This window comes from Petaurus breviceps, unplaced genomic scaffold (assembly GCF_028583685.1).
Source record: "Petaurus breviceps papuanus isolate PSGF00001 unplaced genomic scaffold, PetGlider_PUasm1.0 37, whole genome shotgun sequence".
Lineage (NCBI taxonomy): Eukaryota > Metazoa > Chordata > Mammalia > Diprotodontia > Petauridae > Petaurus > Petaurus breviceps.
In genome coordinates this window covers 18,973,726-18,993,480 of record NW_027186296.1, presented here as the reverse complement: position 1 = coordinate 18,993,480, position 19,755 = coordinate 18,973,726, and the positions used below count along the sequence as shown (strand labels likewise).

The 19,755-nt window shown below is 39.7% G+C and overlaps 1 protein-coding gene and 1 long non-coding RNA gene across 2 annotated transcripts in view; one reads left to right on the top strand and one right to left on the bottom strand.

Annotated features, from left to right (window-relative positions):
- The window catches only part of SLC27A2 (solute carrier family 27 member 2), a 67,988-nt gene that overhangs the window by 12,884 nt on the left and 35,349 nt on the right, over positions 1–19,755 (bottom strand). The window contains exons 4-5 of the mRNA XM_069098033.1: positions 13,587–13,711; positions 555–749 (exon numbers count right to left, since the gene is read on the bottom strand). Coding sequence (XP_068954134.1) covers positions 555–749; positions 13,587–13,711 — 320 coding nt within the window. The remainder of the gene's footprint in view (positions 1–554; positions 750–13,586; positions 13,712–19,755) is intronic.
- Positions 9,164–18,128, top strand: LOC138168981 (uncharacterized). Its single transcript, XR_011170245.1, has 4 exons — positions 9,164–9,518; positions 9,623–9,731; positions 14,633–14,721; positions 17,476–18,128. It is a non-coding gene; the product is annotated as an uncharacterized lncRNA (long non-coding RNA).

Here is a 19,755-nt window from a genome sequence, read left to right as displayed (position 1 = left end):
ACTGACCAGAAACAGAACCTCTGCTCCACTTTTACCCTGGACTGGCTCCTTAGGTGGCCTGGTAGCCCCTTGCTAATGGAGGCTCACCATATGGGTACCACTTTACCGCACACACTCAAATGGCTATTGCCCTATGTAAGCTCAGATCATCCGACCTCAAGTGACCTACCAGCCTCAGCCTTCTCAGGGGCAGAGATTACAGGTGTGTATCACCACATCTGGCCTCCACTTGTTTTTCAATATATATTGCATTATGATTGTCTAGTTATATTAAGAAGCCCTTAATATTTTTATTGGTATTGCATTAAAGATAAATTAAATTGGGGAGTTACTGTTATTTTTATTATATTAATTTAATTAAAATAATATTAATTTATAGTAATATTAAGATAAATTAATAATAATAAATAATTAAATTAATTAATAATTGTTTGTCCAGTTATTAAGGTCTTTTATTTTGGACATTAAAGTTTTAAAATTATCTTTAAAAAGGTGTATCCCTAGATAAATATTTACTAAATCCATTTATCATCCCCATTATTTTTTCTTCTTACCTTTTGCAAAAGGTTTTGTCTTCCCACAGCACCAATCTTTCTTGGGTAATTTAAAAATCCTATATTTCCTTCAGTGGAGGCATAGAATTCATAAATATGAATGTCTCCAAATCGCCGGATGAATTCCCTCCAAACATCTCCTCGCAATCCATTACCCAATGCCATTCTAACTCTGTGATCACGATCATTGGGTTTCTGTGGGGAAAAGAGGTAAGGGTCATGGAACAAAGACATTACTGGGGACAGAGACAAATATCAACATTTACTTTTATGTTCCATGTTAATGAGGGCCTGAATCTGCCATGCAATCCTTTGATGCAGAGGTAGAGTGGTCTGAAATGAGAGATAAGGGACTTCAAATCCAGACCACAAGAAAAAGTCACCTGAATGCCTATTGTAAGAGCAGTGCCTGCTAAAGAAAAAACCTACTCTTGAGGTGGGAACACAAAGTAAGAACCACAATCTGGACCCTATCTCACACCATTCCTCCACATCCACTCTACATCTCAGTCAAAACAGATTAGTTGTTACCCGAGTTCATCTTTTCTCTTTTCTTTCCCCGCCAAACAACCAAAAAGTCTTTATTAAATGCTTGCTAATTGCCTGAGACTCAGGCCCTGGGGATACAGATTCAAAAGTGATATAGTCTCTGCCCTTAAGGAGCATACATTTTATCGACTGAGGAGATAGAGCTTAAGTATAAGTAAATAACAGAATATATACAGATAAATACATAACAGGATATATACAAAACCACATAGTGATGGGGGAGGGCCCCACTAACAACTGAGGAATTCAGGAGAAACCTCTTACAGGAAGTGGAACTTGAGCTGACTGATCCCCAAAGGAGATTGATATTCCAAGAGACAGAGGTGAGGAGGGAGAATATTTTAGGCTTGAGGGGCAACATGTGCAAATCACAGACTTAGGAAATGGAATGTCACATATAGAAAACAAATGGGGTCAAAGTGTGGAGTGTGTGAGGGAGACATGTCTACTTAGGAAGGTAGACTGGAGTCAAGCGGTGAAAGGCTGTAAAGGCTAAACAGGAGTGCTTCTGTTTCATCTTAAAAGCAACAGGATGGCATGGTCAGACATGTACTTTAGGAATACCAATTTGACAACTATGTGGATTAAATGGATGGATGTTGTATTGTTTTTCAGTCATAACCCACTCTTTGTGACACCATTTGGGATTTTCCTGGTAAAGATACTGGAGTGGTTTGCCATTTCCTTCTTCAACTCATTTTATAGACAAACAACTGAGGCAAACAGGCTTAAATGACTTGCCTAGGGTCACACATTAAGTATCTGAGGTCAGATTTGAACTCAGCTCCTCCTGACTCCAGGCTTAGCTCTCTATCCACTTTGCCACCTAGCTGCCCAGGATAGGGAGAAGGCTGTTGAAGTAATCCATGTGAGAGGTGATGAGACATGATGCTTATATGAGTAGAGGAAAGGGGATAGATGTCAGAGATGTGGTGGAGCCAACCTGTACTAGCCTGAGAGAGTCAATTGTTAAATTTTTAGTTGTGAACATTTACACTGAAAACAATAAGCCCCACAAATCAAGGCTTAACTGGTTGTCTTTTTGATTATTTGAACTTAAGAAGACAATGGAGAAAGATATTAATAATGCAGATTAAACTTAAAGTGTGTTGTGTTCACTATTCCAGAGAGCTGGTTGTACAACATTTACCAGTACACCCCTGCAAGTTAGAAGTGTTGAGGAAGTGGAATTGATAGGAGTTGACAACTGATGGACAAGTGAGTGACAGTAAAGAGTTGAGGATGACTCCTGGTTTTTAAAACTTAGTCGCTGAAAGAATGGCCATGCCTTTGACAAAAGCAGGAAGGTAAGAGAAAGGAGAATAGAGTGCTGAGCCTGGTATCAGGAAGCCTCCCCTTCCTGAGTTCAAATCTGGCCTCAGACACTAGCTATATGACCTTGGGCAAGTCACTTAACTTTGTTTGCCTCAGTTCCCTCATTTGTAAAATGAGCTGGAGAAGGAAATGGTAAACCACTCCAGAATCTTTGCTAAGAAAACCCTAATGGGGTTATGAAGAGTGGGACACAGCTGAAACAATTCAACAACAATGAGAAAGGATGGGCATAAGGAAAAAGATAATTTGTTTTGGACGTGTTGAGTTTGAAATATCCAGGTGGAGATGTCAAGCAGCAATTTACTGGGGTGGGACTGGATATGGGGGGCAGGCGGGAGGTGAAGGCTGGACATGTAGATGTGGGAATCATCTACATAGATTATAGTTGAACCCAAGATAGCTTATGGGATCACCAAAAGAAAGTGTAGACAGAGTGGAGGAGAAAGTCCAGAACAGAGCCTTGGGATGAAGTAAGGGTGATAAGTAATCCATGCAAAAGGCAGGCTAAGGGGGATAGGAACCACAACATGGCAGGGTCTCAAAAAGTCAGGGAAGAAACAGGATTCAGAAGGTGGAGGTGGCCAAATGCATCAAATTCTGCAGAGAGGTCGAGAAGGAAGACTGAAAAAAGGGCACTTTTGGTTATTTTAATTGCTATTGGATTTAGCAATTAAGAGATCATTGTTAATCTATATTGAATTGCTTATCTTCCCAGTGGGAGTGGGTGAGGAGGGAAGAAGGGAATTTTACATGCACCTGGGAAATAAGATATACAGGTACTGGGGCATAGAAACTCATCTTGCCCTACTAGAAAGTTAGGGGGGATGGGGAAGGATATAAGAGAACAGATTGGGGGAAGGGGTATTCAGTTGACTTGCTATTTTGGGGGTGGGGGAAAGATTAGGAGAGAAAAAATTGTAACTCAAAATCTTGTGGAAATGAATGTTGAAAAATAAAAATAAATTTTTAAAAATAAAATAAAATAAAGAGATCATTGTTAGCCTTGCAGAGAGTAGTTTTGGGTGAGTGGTGGGGCGTGAAGCCAGATTACAAATGATAAGTGAGTAAAAGGTGAAAAAGTAGAGGCAACGAGTGTAGAAAGCTTCTTCTACAAGTTTGGCTTATGAAAGGGTAGAGATATATAGGATTATAGCATGAGAGGATGGTGAAATCAAGTGAAGGTTTTTTCCACCTTCATGGATTTTCACATGCTGTTCCCTATACCCAGAATATATTTCCTCTTTGTTTCTACCTGTTGAAATCTTTCAAGGTCCAACTCAGATGCCACCTGCTTCATAAAGCTGTTTTCTGTGATTTCTCCCAGCTTAGAGTGACTTCCTTTTCATAATTTTCTCAGATCATTTTTATCTGGATCTATCCTTTGCATATTCTACTATGAATTATACTTATCTGTAGATGTCACATGCCCCTAATTGTAATGTGAATGTAAAGTGTTAAGCATTTGGCATGAGCCACAATGCCCAAGTGCAGCCCAAAACAGAATATATGAATATAATATAATGTAATTGAGGGGTAGCCAGGTGGCTCAGGGAGTAAGAGCACTGGCTCCAGTGTCGGGATGACCTGGATCGAATCCCGGGCTCAGATACTCAGTACCACACCCAGAAATAACTGGCCGTGTAACCTTGACCAAGTTACTTAACCCCGATTGCTTTAAAAAATATATATATAATGTAATTGGGAAATATTTAACAAAATAAATTAAAATACAATAGAGCATAGGTAATGTTAATATGTGATTTTTGTGAGTCAATAGGCAGCCCACAGGGGTCCTTGTGTAAGGTTTTTATGAGTTTGATACCACTGGTATAAACCAAGGAGAAGAGCTATACAGCAGTATGGGCAAGCATGAATAAGTGTGTGTGTGTGTGTGTGGGGGGGGGGGGGGTTGTCTGCTTTGCTAATGAGGTCACAGAGCCACAGGAGTACATTATACATCAATAGAGGGAAAGCATTAGAATGAAAAGCATCTACTGTGTGTCAGGGCCTCTGCTAAGTCCTGGATAACCAAGAGGAAAACTGGAGACCAGAGCCCTAAGGGAGAAGTATTCAACTAGCACAGAGTTAACTAAAAATAGAATAAAAAATTATTAAAGCTACAAAGGACCTTAGAGATCAGTGAGCCCAACCCTTTCACTTGACGGAGAGGTTAAGTGACTGAAACCAAGGTCACCCAGCTCCTTAGAGGCAAAAGCAGGACTACAATACTGCCCCAATGGAACAGGACAGGAAGAATGAAAGAAAGCAACCTCCCAGCTGTCCCAGGTGGCCTAGGAGGAATATACTTTGCTATAAATACATACTAGGAAAAGATTTTTTTAATGTTACAGGCTGAAAGGAGGGTTTATATTAACAAGTGTTTGTGTATGGTGGGGCAGGTTGTAAAGTGGGAAAGTTTGTTTTCATTCTTTTTCTTGACATCAGTCAGTCAACACCATTGATCAAACTTTTACTATGTGCCAGGTACTTTGGAAAGTTTGGGGCGTACAAAGGAAGTTAAAAACACATGGTCCATGCCCTCAAGGAGCTCATATTTTAAGGGAGACAACATGCAAACAACTATGTACTACATATATATATACATATATTTTATTATACTATTATTAAAATGCTTGTTTTATTCTACAAATTAAAAATAACAAAATAATTGTACTTTAAAATATATATATATATATATATATATATATATATATATATTGGAGGAGAGGGACTAGCAGAATGTTCCCTTATTCCTTAATTTTATTTATTTATTTATTGGGAATTTTATATATACAAGGCAACTGGGGTTAAGTGACTTGTCCAAGTCACAGGGCTAGTAAGTGTGTCAAGTGTCTGAGGCCGGATTATTACTCAGATCCTCCTGACTCCAGGGCCGGTGCTCTATTCACTGAGTCACCTAGCTAACCCTTATTCATTCATTTAATTAAGCAATTAAGTGACTGCTATATATCAGGCACTGAGTTAGATGCCCAAAGCAAACTAGCCCTGCCCTCAGGGTTGCTTATATTAATTAGGGGAAAAACCAGTACACAGATAAGTAAATATGAAATTTATCCAAGATTATAGGTACTTCCCAACATAGGATCTGCTATACTTCAGTCCGTATTTAAGTCATGGTTACTTCTTCTAGAAGTACCTACATTTGAATCCTTTTTCTTTAATTGTGACATGAAAGGCATAGTTTTTGAGTAGAGAAACACAGTGGGGGGTGGGGTGGGAGGAGGTAATTTTGGGCAGAGGGAGTCAGACAGTCTGAACATCAGTGTCCTATTGAGAGGAAAGAGAGGTTCTCACCTGTACAACTAGTTCCTCTTTGTTTGGACAAACCAAAGCAGATACTTTGATGGTGATTAGTCAATTAATCAATTAATCAACATTGACTGGGGCTGGAGGAAAAGGGCATGGAAACTAATTCAACTCCCTGATGGAGAACAATCAACCAACCAACCAACCAATTGATCGATCAATAAACACTTATTTACTTGGAGTAGCATGAGGAATGAAAAAAATCAGATATTGGCAAGTGTAGGCTTAGGTGGGAACCAGGCATGGGAGAAGGGCACAGGCTCCCCACAAAGTGTGCACATCTGTACATACTTTCCACCTAGATTCTTAATCCTGTGTAAGCATGTAAAATGATCCCTGTGTTACATGATGAAAATTGAGCCTGTGGTATTGTGACTATAAGCTCTGGCTCACTCCTAACCACAAGTAAGCTCTGCACCTGTGAAGCATTGCCCGCTTCCCACGCACCAAGAACACCTGTTCCTGCACTGCATCTTCTTACTTCTGTCTCCTGGTGGAACTCCATTTGTGCAGATTTCCTAGCTGAGGCAATGACATTGCTAGGTCAGAAAGGATGTTGCCTGGGTTTCTTTTCTTTTACTTGATGGATTGGGGTTTTTTTGAGGGGAAGCGAGCAGGGTGTTAAAAGGATGCCTTCTGCATCTGCTACTTTGCCTTCAGCATATTTTCTGAGAGAAATTTGTTTTTATTTAGACAACCTTGGAAAAGCTGCAAGGAGTCAGATAGAAAGTCAAGGAAGATTGAAGAATTGAAAGATCAGAAGAGAAACGGAGGAAGAAACAGGGAGAAAACATAAGAGGAGATGGGAAAGAAGAAGAGATATAGAAAGAAAAAAAAGAAGAAAAAGGCTAAAAACTGGGATAAGAAAAAGGGAGGCAGTTTCAGAGTGAGGAAGAATTTGGGTTCTGACATATATTGGCTGTGTGACCCTGGTTATCTCACTGACAACAGGAAACTCTAAATTTGCAAAGCAGTTGTTGCACTCCATTGGTAGAAGCAATTTCCTTACCAGAAGTTCTCTATATCAATAAAATGAAAAGTCTGGTCTAACTCCATCCTCCCCCCAATAAGCAAACAAAAAAACCTGACCAGTCAACAAACTTGCATCACTATGTACCAAGAGCTCTTGGTAGTTGTAATCGAGGTATTTGGTAACATAAACATGAGTCAGTTCCAAACTGGAACAAGTCAGATTACCTATAGACTTCTTCTTTTTCTATGCTACTCTTAGATTCCAGAAAGCTCTGCTGCAGAAAGGCATTCAGGGAAGTTGGTGGAGTAGATGAGAAATTTCCAGACTCTCACAATTTCCTCCACAAACAGAACACTACCACAAAATGAACATAGAGCAGCAAAAACAAACAGGTAAAAGCAGTTGTCCTTCTAAGACAACCTGAGAGGACCTCAGGAAAAACAGGCCCTCCTTCAGAGCTGAGGTTTGGTCTGAGTGAAGTGTAAACACCCAGTGACCATGTTCAGGAGGTATCCAAGCCTTCAGTTCCTCCGACTGCTTCCTCACCAAAGTTATGACCAAAGAACTATTCCAGTAATGATCTCAGGCTTGTATAAAGATAGATTTAGAGCTGGAACAGACTGTATAAGTCTGTTAGCCCATAGTTTAAGAAGTGCTGAAGGGGTTGAGAGTGGAAAAAGTTTAAGAAGCCCTGATCTAGTCTTATCCCCTATATTTTAGAGATGAGAAAACTGAGACCCAGAGAGTTTAAGTGACTCAAGGTCACAAAGGCAATTAAGTAAGCTTAGATTTGAACCTAGGTCCTCCAATTCCAAAGCCTCTCCATATGTTCTACTTAAGCAGAATAATAGATGGCATTTATAGAGTTCCTTTAAGATTTTCAAAGAACTTTATCATTTAATGATGAATTGATTCCTCATTTAATCTTAGAAAATGAGATCACCTTAGAGATTTTAGAAGGGTAATTCCTGCATTGGGTGGGAGGCTTAACCAGACCAAAGGTCACAAACTCAAAAAGATATTTTTTGAATTAATCTAATCACTTCCATCTAAACATTTTTTCCTTTCACAAAGACTTATCTGGGCAAAGGAATAAAGGACTATGTTATTATCTGGAGGGAAATGAATGGTGCTAAACAGAGGTCAGGATTTGAAATCCTTAAACTAGATAACCTTTAGGTCTTTTTCAACTCTAAGACATAGGTTTCCTATTTAGATGAGAATTATGACCTAGCATTCCTCTGGGATTTTGATCAGAGCCCATGATATTCAAAACTTCTTTGCTAGAAGCTAAAGGACCTACACAAAACCCAGTAAAAGGCAAGGAAAATCTTTTCTCAGATCCATATACTTTCTCTTCTCTGCATCTAGGTAGATAGATGGATTGATAGAGAGAGCAGACAGAGCATTTATTTTCATTTTATTTTATTTTTTTGGCACTGAGTAAAGTCCAGATTTATTTTAAGCTTTCAAAAGAGGTCAAACAAGATGATTTCCAATTTAAAGGAAAAAACATACAAAAAATAAAAATAAAAGCAGCCCCCTTAGTCTTTCAGTGTGCACAGTCGGAGGAATGCAAACGAACTGATATTGATAAGTGTGGTGCCCCCCTCCCCCAAGGTGTTTAGTTTGGGGGGAAGGTTCTAGGCAGGGAAAGCAGGGAATTGTAAGTGGGCATTTCTTGGAGCATGCCTGGGGATAATTTCTCAAGAGTCCTAGGGCATGGTTTTCAGTTAATCTGCACATCTGTAGACCATATTTATTGTCATGACTGCCAAGATGAGGTGGGGGTCCTTAATACATGCTGTTGGGTTAGGCTGTGGGCTAACATCAACAGTCCCCTGGCTAATCACAAGTTCCAAGGGCACTGGTGGACACCAAAATATAAGAGGCCTAAACTTCAACTGAGAGTAATTACTCCAAATTAGAGCAGACACTCAGGACAGCTAGATTTGACACTTATTCCTAAAGGAAAACAAATTCCTTACAAAGAGAAGCAAGGGTACAGAGGAACACCCAACCCCTTGCCTTTATGTGACCTCAAAAAGAAACACACAGAGAAACCACTGTAAATGTAATACGGCCACACAGCTCAATGTGCAGGAAAACCAAGGCCTTCTCCACCATTGTGGAAATCACGAATCCCTGTCTACAAAAGCTTCTCTGCCTCACTCCCTTCACATGCCCACCACACAGGAGGAATAAGTCTCTAAGCACAAGACAGAACATTTATTAAGGCTTATTACGTTCAAGCAGTGGAGATACAAACACAGAAGCAAGTAAGATGATTCCTTCCTTAAGAGGCTAAGATTCTAATGCAGGAAGGAAACCCATGTCTATTTCTGGGGCAGTGGATGTCACGGGGTTTGACCACTAAATCAGTGGAGTTGTTCTAAAGACAAACTATCAATCACTCTGCCCTCATTTTTCAGCAAGTTTGAGATGCAACATACTAATAGGGTTTGTGTAGTGCTTGGAGATAGCTAAGCATAAACAAGCTTATTATCCTGAAGTACAGAGGGAGCTCCCATTAGAACTAAAGAACAACATAGACTTTCCCAGGAGACTGGTAGCTGACAGACTGGTGTATTACGGGTAGAGATGAAAAGATCAACAGATGGGGACCATATGGGCTACTGTATTTTAATCAAGAAAAATATGACCTTGCAGGCTATCAGCAGACACTAAGAGGTTGGAGTCTTTTTCACCAAGGATGTTGCCCTGGGAATTACTGAAATGATGCCTGGCAAACCTGCTGAACAATCAGGATGAAATAACTGGTATTTTAGACCTTTACAACATTCATTGATTTGATGGCCCAACTTCCAGGACATCATTTCTCTTTTGAAAGACCCTAACCTTACCACCTGTTTCTTGTTCATAGGATCACAGAATCATAGATAAGTGGTACAATGGATACAGAATTCCCAGCTTGGAGTCAGGAAGACTTGAGTTCAAATCTAACCTCAGATGCTAGCTGTGTGTGACCCTAGGTAAGTCACTTAACCTCTATTTGCTTCAGTTTCCTCATCTGTAAAACAGGGATAATGAAAGTACTTGCCTCCCAGGGTTGTTGTAAGGATCAAATGAGATAATAATTGTAAAGCACTTAGCACAGTGCCTGGCATACATAGTAAACATTTTATAAATGTTAATCATTACCTAATCTAACCCCCTCATTTTACTGGTGTGGAAACAGGTTCATAGAGGGGCAGTCTGGATACTGAATCACAGGACCTGGGCTTGAATCCTGGCTCTGTCACAACTCCCTACATGACCCTGGGTAAATCACTTTATCTTCGTGGGCCTCAGTTTTCTATAAAATATGAGAGTTTCACTAGGAATCTCTAAGGTCCATTCTAGAAACCTATAATCCTATAGTCTTTTACTTGGTGACAAATAAATCAGGCCTTGAACTGATTACAAATTGCAACCAGAACAGAAATGGCTACATTCATGAACCCATGAAGGGTTTCTAGGGGTTAGGCTTTTCCAAACCTTGAAAAACAAAATTTCAATTCACCTGCAGCCAAGAGGGCTTAATAATGCTCCTTGGGAGAGTGTATATTCAGGGGAGTGCTCTTTTTACCCATACTCTTTCTTTTCTTCTTCCCTTCCTATATCAATCAATCAACATTTACCAAGCATCTATAACATCTTCATGTATTTTTATTTCACTCTTTTCCAGTTAAAAGAGGTGTGTAATAAGTCTACCCAAAATGCAGCTTTCACATCAGATACAGTCTTCATAAAAAAAACAACAAAAAAACCAAAACCAGTTCTTGTGTTTAACTCTGTCCACTAGTAAAGCTAGTCAACTTTACTACTAGTTATGACAAGGGATTTTAATTTTTTTTTCTATTATGTATCTCTGGTGAAACCTATGGACCCCTTCTTAGAATAAATTAGTGAAAACAAAGATGTATATTTTTCCCCAATTCTTGTTCATGGATCCTTTGAAATCTATTCAGGTTAAGAACTCCTAGATTATGAAGACCTTAAATCCAGACTGAATAGAAGGTAAAGATGCCAGTGGCCTTCTTGGAATCCAGGAATTTTAATAGATTTAAACTCTACATGATTCAATAGTATGATACTGCAGTGAAAAAAAAAACCAACCCAAAACGAATGCCAGTTTAGGTTTCATGAAAGGAATCATAGTGTTCAGGATTAGGGAGGTGATAATACCCTGTACTCTTCCCTCATCATAATCCATTTGGAGTCCTGTATTTAGTTCCTGCTGCCACATTTTAGGAAGGACATTAATAAACTACAGAATATGCTAAAGCAGGCAATCAGAATGGTGAAAGGCCTTGGGACCATGCCATATTAGGTTCTGCTGAAGGAACTGAGAATATTTAGAGCTAGGAGAAGAGAAGACCTAGCAAAAAATATGATCTCGTACTAATCCTAACAACCCTAACCCTAATTCCACGCTAACCCCAAACCCAACCCTAATTCTTGCACTAACCCTAACCCTAACCTAGCAAAAAATATGATCTCATGTCATATGGAATAGGGAATAGATTATTCAACTTGACCCTAGTGGGAAACACTAGAAGCAAAGGGTAGAAGTTATAGTGAGGCAAATTTAGTCTTGATGTGAGGATAAACTTCCTAGGAATCAGAGTTATCCCAAAGTAAAATGGGCTGCTTTGGGAGGCAAGGGGTTTCCTTTCAATAGACATCTCAAGTGAATGATTAATGACCACTTGTTAGACATACTGTAGAGAGGATTCTTCTTCAGGTACAGGGAGGACTAGATAGACAATGAGGACCCTTACAGCTTTGAGATTCTATGATTCCATGATCAGGTCTGTAGCATTTTTTGCTATTTATCATTGATCATGGAGCAGCTAGGTGGCCATGTGGATAGAGTCAGGAAGACTCATCTGAGCTGAGCTCAGCCACTTACTGGTTGTATGACCCTGGGCAAGTGTAATGGGAATGTAAATTTTAAAGATTTTCCCTGCCCCTAGGCTAAAGTGCACCTGGAGCCTGGGGTGGGAAGCTTGTTTTTCAGTAGATACTTTTTGATTGGCCAGTGGGTCCAAAAGGTTGTTACATTCTCTGAGCCAGGAGAAGGCTATATAAGCTCTGATGTGTAGCTTTGTTTTGGGGCTCACTTTGAGAAGTGTTCTGTGATTTGATATGGATTCTGGGAAGCCGTTGTCCAGAGCCCCCCGGCTTTGAAAAACCCAGATGTTGATTTGGTATGCATGTAACGGCTGGACAGTTTGGAAAGCTGTCTACTTGATCTGTTTCTGTCTTGATAACTCTGCCTGTATACTTTGAAGTTCGGGGTGCTGACCTTTTTCCCCCAAACAAGGTAAACGACAGATGTCTGACTGATTAAAGTAAGCTTGTTCACCCATTTTGAGTTGCTTTCCTTTATCAAAGCAGATCCAAGAACCTGTGCTGTCAGCCACCCTGGGAACACTGGGGTGCTTGCTGCTACAGCAAGTCACTTAACTTTGTTTGCCTCAGTTCCTCATTTGTAAAATGATCTATAAAAGGAAATGGCAAACGACTCTAGTATCTTTGCCAAGAAAACCTCAAATGGGGTCACAAAGAATCGGCATGATCGAAACACCTGAACAACAACAACAATCATTGATCATATACCACCTTGTAGTGTTACTATTCTAAGTCTACATATTCCATCTCCAAACTCCTTACTGGTAGGCATTCTGTGTTATATGTCCCTAATATACTCCACAGTACTTAACACAGTGCCTTGTTCACTGGGGCAAATAAATGGTCCTTTAAAATATGTATGCAAATAACTGCTTTACAAGGTTGTGGTTTTTCCTCTGTTCCTGAAGAGGACCAATGATATCATGAGGGAGATATACTGATTTGCTTAAGGATTGGATTTAAGTGAGGCAGAGCTGGGCAAAGTCATCAGCCTTATTCTCTCCTCCAGTCACTGGAGCCCAGTGGCAAGACATAGGTCAAGATGACTATCAGTGGTTCAGGATGCAATGGCCCTTTCTAAATTAAAGTCTTTCCCAGGTTTCTCTTTGTCTGAGGCCATGTCCACTCAGTGACTAAGGGCTAGATAAGAACTGAAACAAAATATGGCCCAATAGTATTGCAATAAATGAGAGTGATACAAAGTGTTACAGAAACTCATGGGAGGGAGAGCTCAGTTCTGGCTGGAATGATTAGAGGAGGCTTCACGAAAGAAATAAAGCTGGATCTAAAGAATGTGAAGGGGGCAGCTAGGTGGAGCAGTGAATAGAACATCAGCCCTGGAGTCAAGAGGACCTGATTTCAAATCTGGCCTCAGACACCTAACACTCACTAGCTGTGTGACCTTAGGCAAGTCACTTAACCCCAATTGCCCTGCCCTCTCCCCTCCAAAAAGCAAAAAAAAAGAATGGGAGGAATTTTGAAGGTACTGATGGCAAGGAAGGCCTTTCAGGTGAAGAGAATGACACAAGTATAAAGACTCAGATGTGGGGAAAGGGAAAGGTTCATTTGGAGAAGATTGAATGCCTAGCAACTGAAGGGAAAAGCATCTCAAGAAAACCATTACAGTGTTCCCTGAATATAACTTACTCTGATATGCCCCCCCGGGATTACAGGTCTAGAATTAGTAATTTGCATACATTTATTTTTGCCCTGGTCCAACTGTGGCTCCTAACCTTATGGCTCCCTACCTGATGACCATCAGCCAGTAAATTGGAGGTTCTGTTAGTTTGGCTATAAAAAAAGAAGATTTTGTAGATGAAGAAAGGTGATGCTAACTTTAGCACAAGTTACCAACACGTACAACAATCTTCTGACATACAGCAGAATACCATATCAGGGTGTGTCAACATTTTGGGCATGTGTAAGTTTACCTCAGGCATGTTGCACAAATACCGCAGCAGCTCACCAATGTACTGTATGATTGTCACTTTGTATTTTCTGCAGTCGTCCCAAAACTGGCTGGCTGAAAATTTGGTACGTAAAGCTATGGTAGCACCTGCAAACCACAGAGAAGATTAAGAATTGTCATACAAGTGGAAAGTAAAGAAACCCAAAGGTGTTTTACTGCATTCTTTCCAATTACATTTTTCATTATTTTCTTTCACAAGTGAAAATTCAAAGATTAGCATCTTCCTATATCTATTTATCATAGTACAATTGGAATATTAGAGAAGAAAAAGATGATGCTTAGAAATGCATTTTTGTTTATTGTTTGAGTTTATTCTCCCTGATACATAAAATTCTAAAGCTTAAAGAGAGGGTCTTTACAGAAACACCTCACTAAAATTTTACTATGGAATCTTCTCTTGGTATGGAGGTGACCCTGGGTTCTCAGAGGTTTTGCCAATTGGGTGTGAGCTCTGGAAGGTCCTCCATCAAGCTGGAAAGATTCTAAGTCTGGGCCCAGCAATGGACTGTTTGTCATCTGAGATTCAATTTAATTAATTTCTGGGAGGCTCATTGCTAACTAGAAGGCTGGCCATCAAATAATGAATGTTTGGTCAGTGTTTGGTAACTCAAGCAGACTATCTACTAAGAAGTCTGCAAGTTATACTTGCACTGGTGGAAGGAAGAACCTTTTTTTTTAAGGGGTTGCATTAAATTTAGAAACCAAACCAAACCCAGTGCTCTTTTTTCTTGCAAGGTAGCCTCTATGTAGTAAGAAGAGGCTCTGCACAGGAATTTCAATTGGCCTTCCTAGATTGTACACTAACTAGGTAATTTAAACTAAGCAAAGAACCCTGGGCATTAAATCACTTAACCCCTCTGGGACTGCTTCCTCCTCTGTCAAATGACAAGAGTTGAATTTGGAGATCCTGAAAGTCCCTTCTGGTTCTAGCATTCTGTGACTCTTTGACACATGACTAGGGCTGGCTGTAATATAAGCAAAAAAGAAATGTTATTCTTGTGTTTACAGGAGGCTTACAAGGACACTTGACCTTCTAATAACCCTCATCAGAAACTGCATTCATATTTTAAGGGATGAGGGTTGGCACAGCTGCCAAGGTATGTAATTTGCAGCTGCTCTCTATATGCACATCTCTGAATTCTAGTTTTATGACTTATTAGGGAAAAGATTGAAAAGTCAAGCTCCAGGTGAAATCTAGAAATCTCCATAAGAATGACAAGTAGATATGACAATCATATCTACAGACAAGAAATAGGATTTCTGTACCAGGCTAGGGAAATACTATTTATGTGAATGGACTAAAATATCAGAAAATACATTTCTTTTTATTGTTTGATCTTTATCTTCCATGATACAAAGGGCTATAAAACCATGCATACCCTTTGACCTAGCAATATGCCACTTCCAGGTCTGTATCCCAAGAGAGATAAAAAAAAAAAAGGGAAAAGGACCTATATGTACAAAAATATTTATAATAAGCAGCTCTTTTCTGGGTGTAAAAAAACTAGAAATTGAGGGAATGGCTGAACAAGTTGTGGTATATAATTATGATGGAGTACTATTATACTGTAAGAAATCATGAACAGGATGCTCTCAGAAAAACCAGGAAAGACTTGCATGGGTTGGTAAAAAGTGAAATGTACTGGGTACGAAGTAACAGTAATATTACAAGATGATCAGCTGTGAATGATTTAGCTATTCTCAGCAATACAATGATCCATGACAACTCTGAAGGACTTATGAAAAATGCCATCCATCCCCAGAGAAGAACTGATGGTGTCTGAATACAGATTGAAGCATATATATATTTTTTAATTTCTTTATTTTTCTTGAGTTTTTTTTTTTACTATGTTTTCTTTCACATGATGATTATGGATAGTTTTTTTTTTTTAATGAGCAATCAGGGTTAAGTAACATGCTCAGGGTTACACGGCCAGTTATTTCTGGGTGTGGTGCTAAGTGTCGGAGCCTGGATTCGATCCCCAGGTCATCCTGATGCTGGAGCCGGTGCTCTTACTCCCTGTGCTACCTGGCCACCCCTGGATAGGTTTTGCATGGCTACACATATACAACTTAATATGGAATTGCTTGCCTTCTCACTGAGGGAGGAAGGGAAAGAATTTGGAACTCAAAGTTTTAAAAACAAATGTAAAAAATTATTTTTACATATAACTTGGAAAATTAAATACTAAATAAAAATATTAAATATTTTTAAAATGTAAAAAAAAATATCTCCATTACAGTTCTTCTATGGAGCCTCTCATGGTATTGAAGATGGGCTTGATTTAGCTTCTCAGGGAAGAGTGGTAATGGTATTCCAGATGAAACCTTTTTTTCCTTAACAGAAAGCCAGATTACAAACCTTTACTCAATTTAGTGTAACCATTTGAAAAGGGCTTGTGACTATGAAAAGATCATGGCACCTAAATGATATAATAGAAGTAAAATGCTTTGCAACCCTTTTAAGCTCTCTATCAAGGCTAGCTATTATTTAGATGATAACAAGTGATTAAATAGCCCTTTAAGGTTTGCTGCACCACCTTATTAGAGTCTCACAATAATCCAGTGAGGAAAATATGCCAGGTACCATTATCTCAATTTTACAGATGAGGACACTGAGGTATATAGGGGCTTGGGGATTTGCCCATAGTTTCTCAGCTATTAAGTCTATGAAGTAGAATCTGGATGGTTCTATCTGATTCTGAGTTCCAGTGCTCTATCCAAATATACTACCTCATGAGAAGACAAGATGACCACCTTCAATGAGATGACCACCTAGCAGCAGGCAGAAATAAGAGATCTATTCTCCAGAGTCATCTCGAGCCATAGCTTTCTTGATGGTGGAAGCCCTGAAAGCATGGTACACTCTTGAGTAAGGCCAACCCTGATACATTAGGAAAATGTGCATGAAACCAGATTGTAAACTCACTGAGGGCAAGGTCTATCTTTTGCCTCCTTTTATATTCCTAGTGCTTAGCAGTGCTTGGTGCATAATAGGTCCTTGATTGATACAAATGTAATGGGATTCTTATTTATTTTCAGTTTTCAACATTCACTTTTACAAGATTTTGAATTCTAGATTATTCCTCCCTTTACCCCTCCCCAAGATAGCATGTAGTCTGATATAGGCTATACATGTACAATCAAATTAAAAATATTTCTACATTAGTCATGCTGTGAAAGAAGAATCAGAGCAAAAGGGAAAAATAACAAGAAAGAAAAAACAAAAAACAACAAAAAAGTGAAAATAGTATGCTTCAACCTGCATTCAGACTCCATAGTATTCTCTGGATGTGGATAGCATTTTCCACCGTGAGTCTTTTGGAACTATTGTTGGAACTAATGCAACTAATTGTTGCATTGCTGAGAAGAGCTAAGTCTAACAAAGTAGGTCATTGCACAATGTAACATGATTTTTGAAAGTCAAAGTTGCAACTTTCTTTTAATAACCTCTGAACCAAGGTACCATAAAGTAGTAGGGGTTTATGTTCTTTCTTTTTTGGGGGGTGGGGGAAGGTATTCTCTGACTTCTCTACCATGCCCCAGAACCTAATTCTTGGGATAACCTCATTATCGTGTAAGATCTCATCACCACCCTCTGGCTCTCTGATTGGAGGGTGGGGCCATAAACTCCAAACCTCCATTTCAGGAGAAAGTTCAGCTTAGACATCTCATTTCTCACCTGGTGACAATACTTTGGGACTTCTTTGATCGACTTTTCCACCATACCCTCCAGGTACATTCTCAGCTTGGTAAAAGAAGAAAGGGTAGTGGTTTGATGGTTTTCATATATAAGGGATGGCAAAAGTTTGGCACCACCTTCTAAATTTATATTGTCCTTATTTATCTAGGTGAGAGGCAGTATGGCATAAAAGATGGAATGCTGGTCTCAGAGTCAGCAACCTGGGTCCTCTCTGAGACATCCTGACCATGTGACCCTGGGCAGGGTACTTAACCACTCAGCACTTTCAGCAAACTTTCTTAAGACTATAATGAGACCCTGCCATGTGTTGATTTGCATTAGAAGTAAACCTTTAAGATTTTCCCTCCTCATTGGGAGTTTATTCCAAATGGGAGTTTACTCTTCCAATAAAACAACAAGAAATAACCTAGGGCACATGCTGTATCCCTTCAGTAGACTGTCAGCAATTTGAGGACACTTTTCACTGTGTCTCCAACCCCAAATGGTCCTGTTAGACTGTGAATACTTCAAGAATAGGGACCATCTTCTGCTTTCTTGGTATCTGAAGAGCTTTATTAGCACAGGACCTAGCATATAGTAGATGCTTAATAAATACTGAACGCTTGACTGACCTAGTATGCACTCAGTACAAGTTTGTTGAATTGTACTGCACTGAACTGGATAGAGACCTTGGGAAAGGGAACAGGGAAGCAACGGTGCTGCAAGCAGGGGCAGGTGCGCAGGGGCAGGCTGGGAAGCAACAGCAGGGCAGGCCTGACCAATGAGGGGGACAAGTCATCCCACCAACCACAAGGGCCACTACTAGGCCTATCACCAAAGGGCTGGGACTGGAAAGAGCAAGGTAAGAACCAAATGCAGGGCCCCGGTCCAGGACAGCAAATACTCCTGGGACTACCACTCCATAGCCCAGAAATTAAAAAAAAAACAAACAACAAAACCCTATCAGGACCTCCAAAGACCAGGATGGCAGAGTGAACCCAGCCTGCTCCAATCCCCCCCCCCCCAAAAACATAGTAATTATTGCCTCAGGCCAAAACCCTCAACAGTAAAGGCTTGGGAACCCTAGAGGAAGGGTGTGGCTAGGCCCTGCCTCAAAATGGGTAGAAAGCAGACTACAAAGACTCTAGAGTCCTACTGTCCTCAGAGGGAGGAACCAAACTCAGAGGGAGACAATGTGGACTCCAATACCTACAGCTGAAACATCAACAGGGAATGGGTCCCAAGCACAGAAAGCTCTCCTAGATGAGCTCAAAAGGAACTTTGAGAACCAAATAAGAGAGATAGAAGACAAAATGAATAATTCTTTTAAAATAAAAATTGCAGAATTAGAAAAACATAATGAAGGAAACAGCTCCTTAAAAAGAAAAGTATATGATATGGAAAAGGAGCCCCAAAAACTAACCAAGGAAAATGATTTGCTAAAAACCAGAATCAACCTAATTGAAACAAATAACTCTATGAGGAACCAAGAATTAGTGAAACAAAACAACAAGAAGGAAAAATTAGAAAAGAGGTAAAATATCTCGATGGAAAAATAACTGACCTGGAAAACAGATCCAGGAGAGATAACTTGAGAATCATAGGCCTACCAGAAAATCATGATGAAAAAATGAGCCTGGACAACATTCTCCAGGAGCTCATTAAGGAAAACTGCCCTGAGATACTAGAACCTGAGGGTAGAATAGAAATCGAGAGAATCCACCGAACACCTGCTGAAAGAGATCCCAAATTGAAAAGTCCTTGAAATGTTGTGGTCAAACTCAAGAACTACCAGGTAAAAGAGAAAATACTTCAAGTGGCCAGAAAGAAACAATTCAAATATCGAGGAACCACAGTGAGGATCACACAGGATTTGGCAGCCTCTACACCGAAAGATCAGAGGCAGTGGAATACAATTTTCCACATGGCAAAAGAGCTTGGGTTACAACCAAGGAACACCTATCCAGTGAGACTGAGCATATTCTTCCAGGCAAAGAGATGGTCATTCAATGATATAACAGATTTCCTGAACTTCCTGATGAAAAAGCCAGAGCTAAATGGAAAATTCAACCTTCAATTACGAGATGCAAGAGTGACATAGAAAGGTGAACAAGGAAAACACACACACACACACACACACACACACACATACACACACAAACCCTGTTATTTAATAGGAGCAAACTATTTATAGACAAGTAGAGGATATGAGTATAAATTACACAACATGACAATTAAAAAAAATCTTATTAAGGGCTACAAAGGGACTGCAATGGAAGAAGAGGAATGAAGTGGAAAAGGGTAAATTATGCCACACAAAGAGGCATAAAAACAATACAACAGAGGAAAAGAAGGGAGATGAGTATTATATGAGCTTTTCCCTCATTGGATGTGGTACAAGGAGGGACTAACAACCAGTTAAGCATAGGACTCTATGGAGAAGAGATGT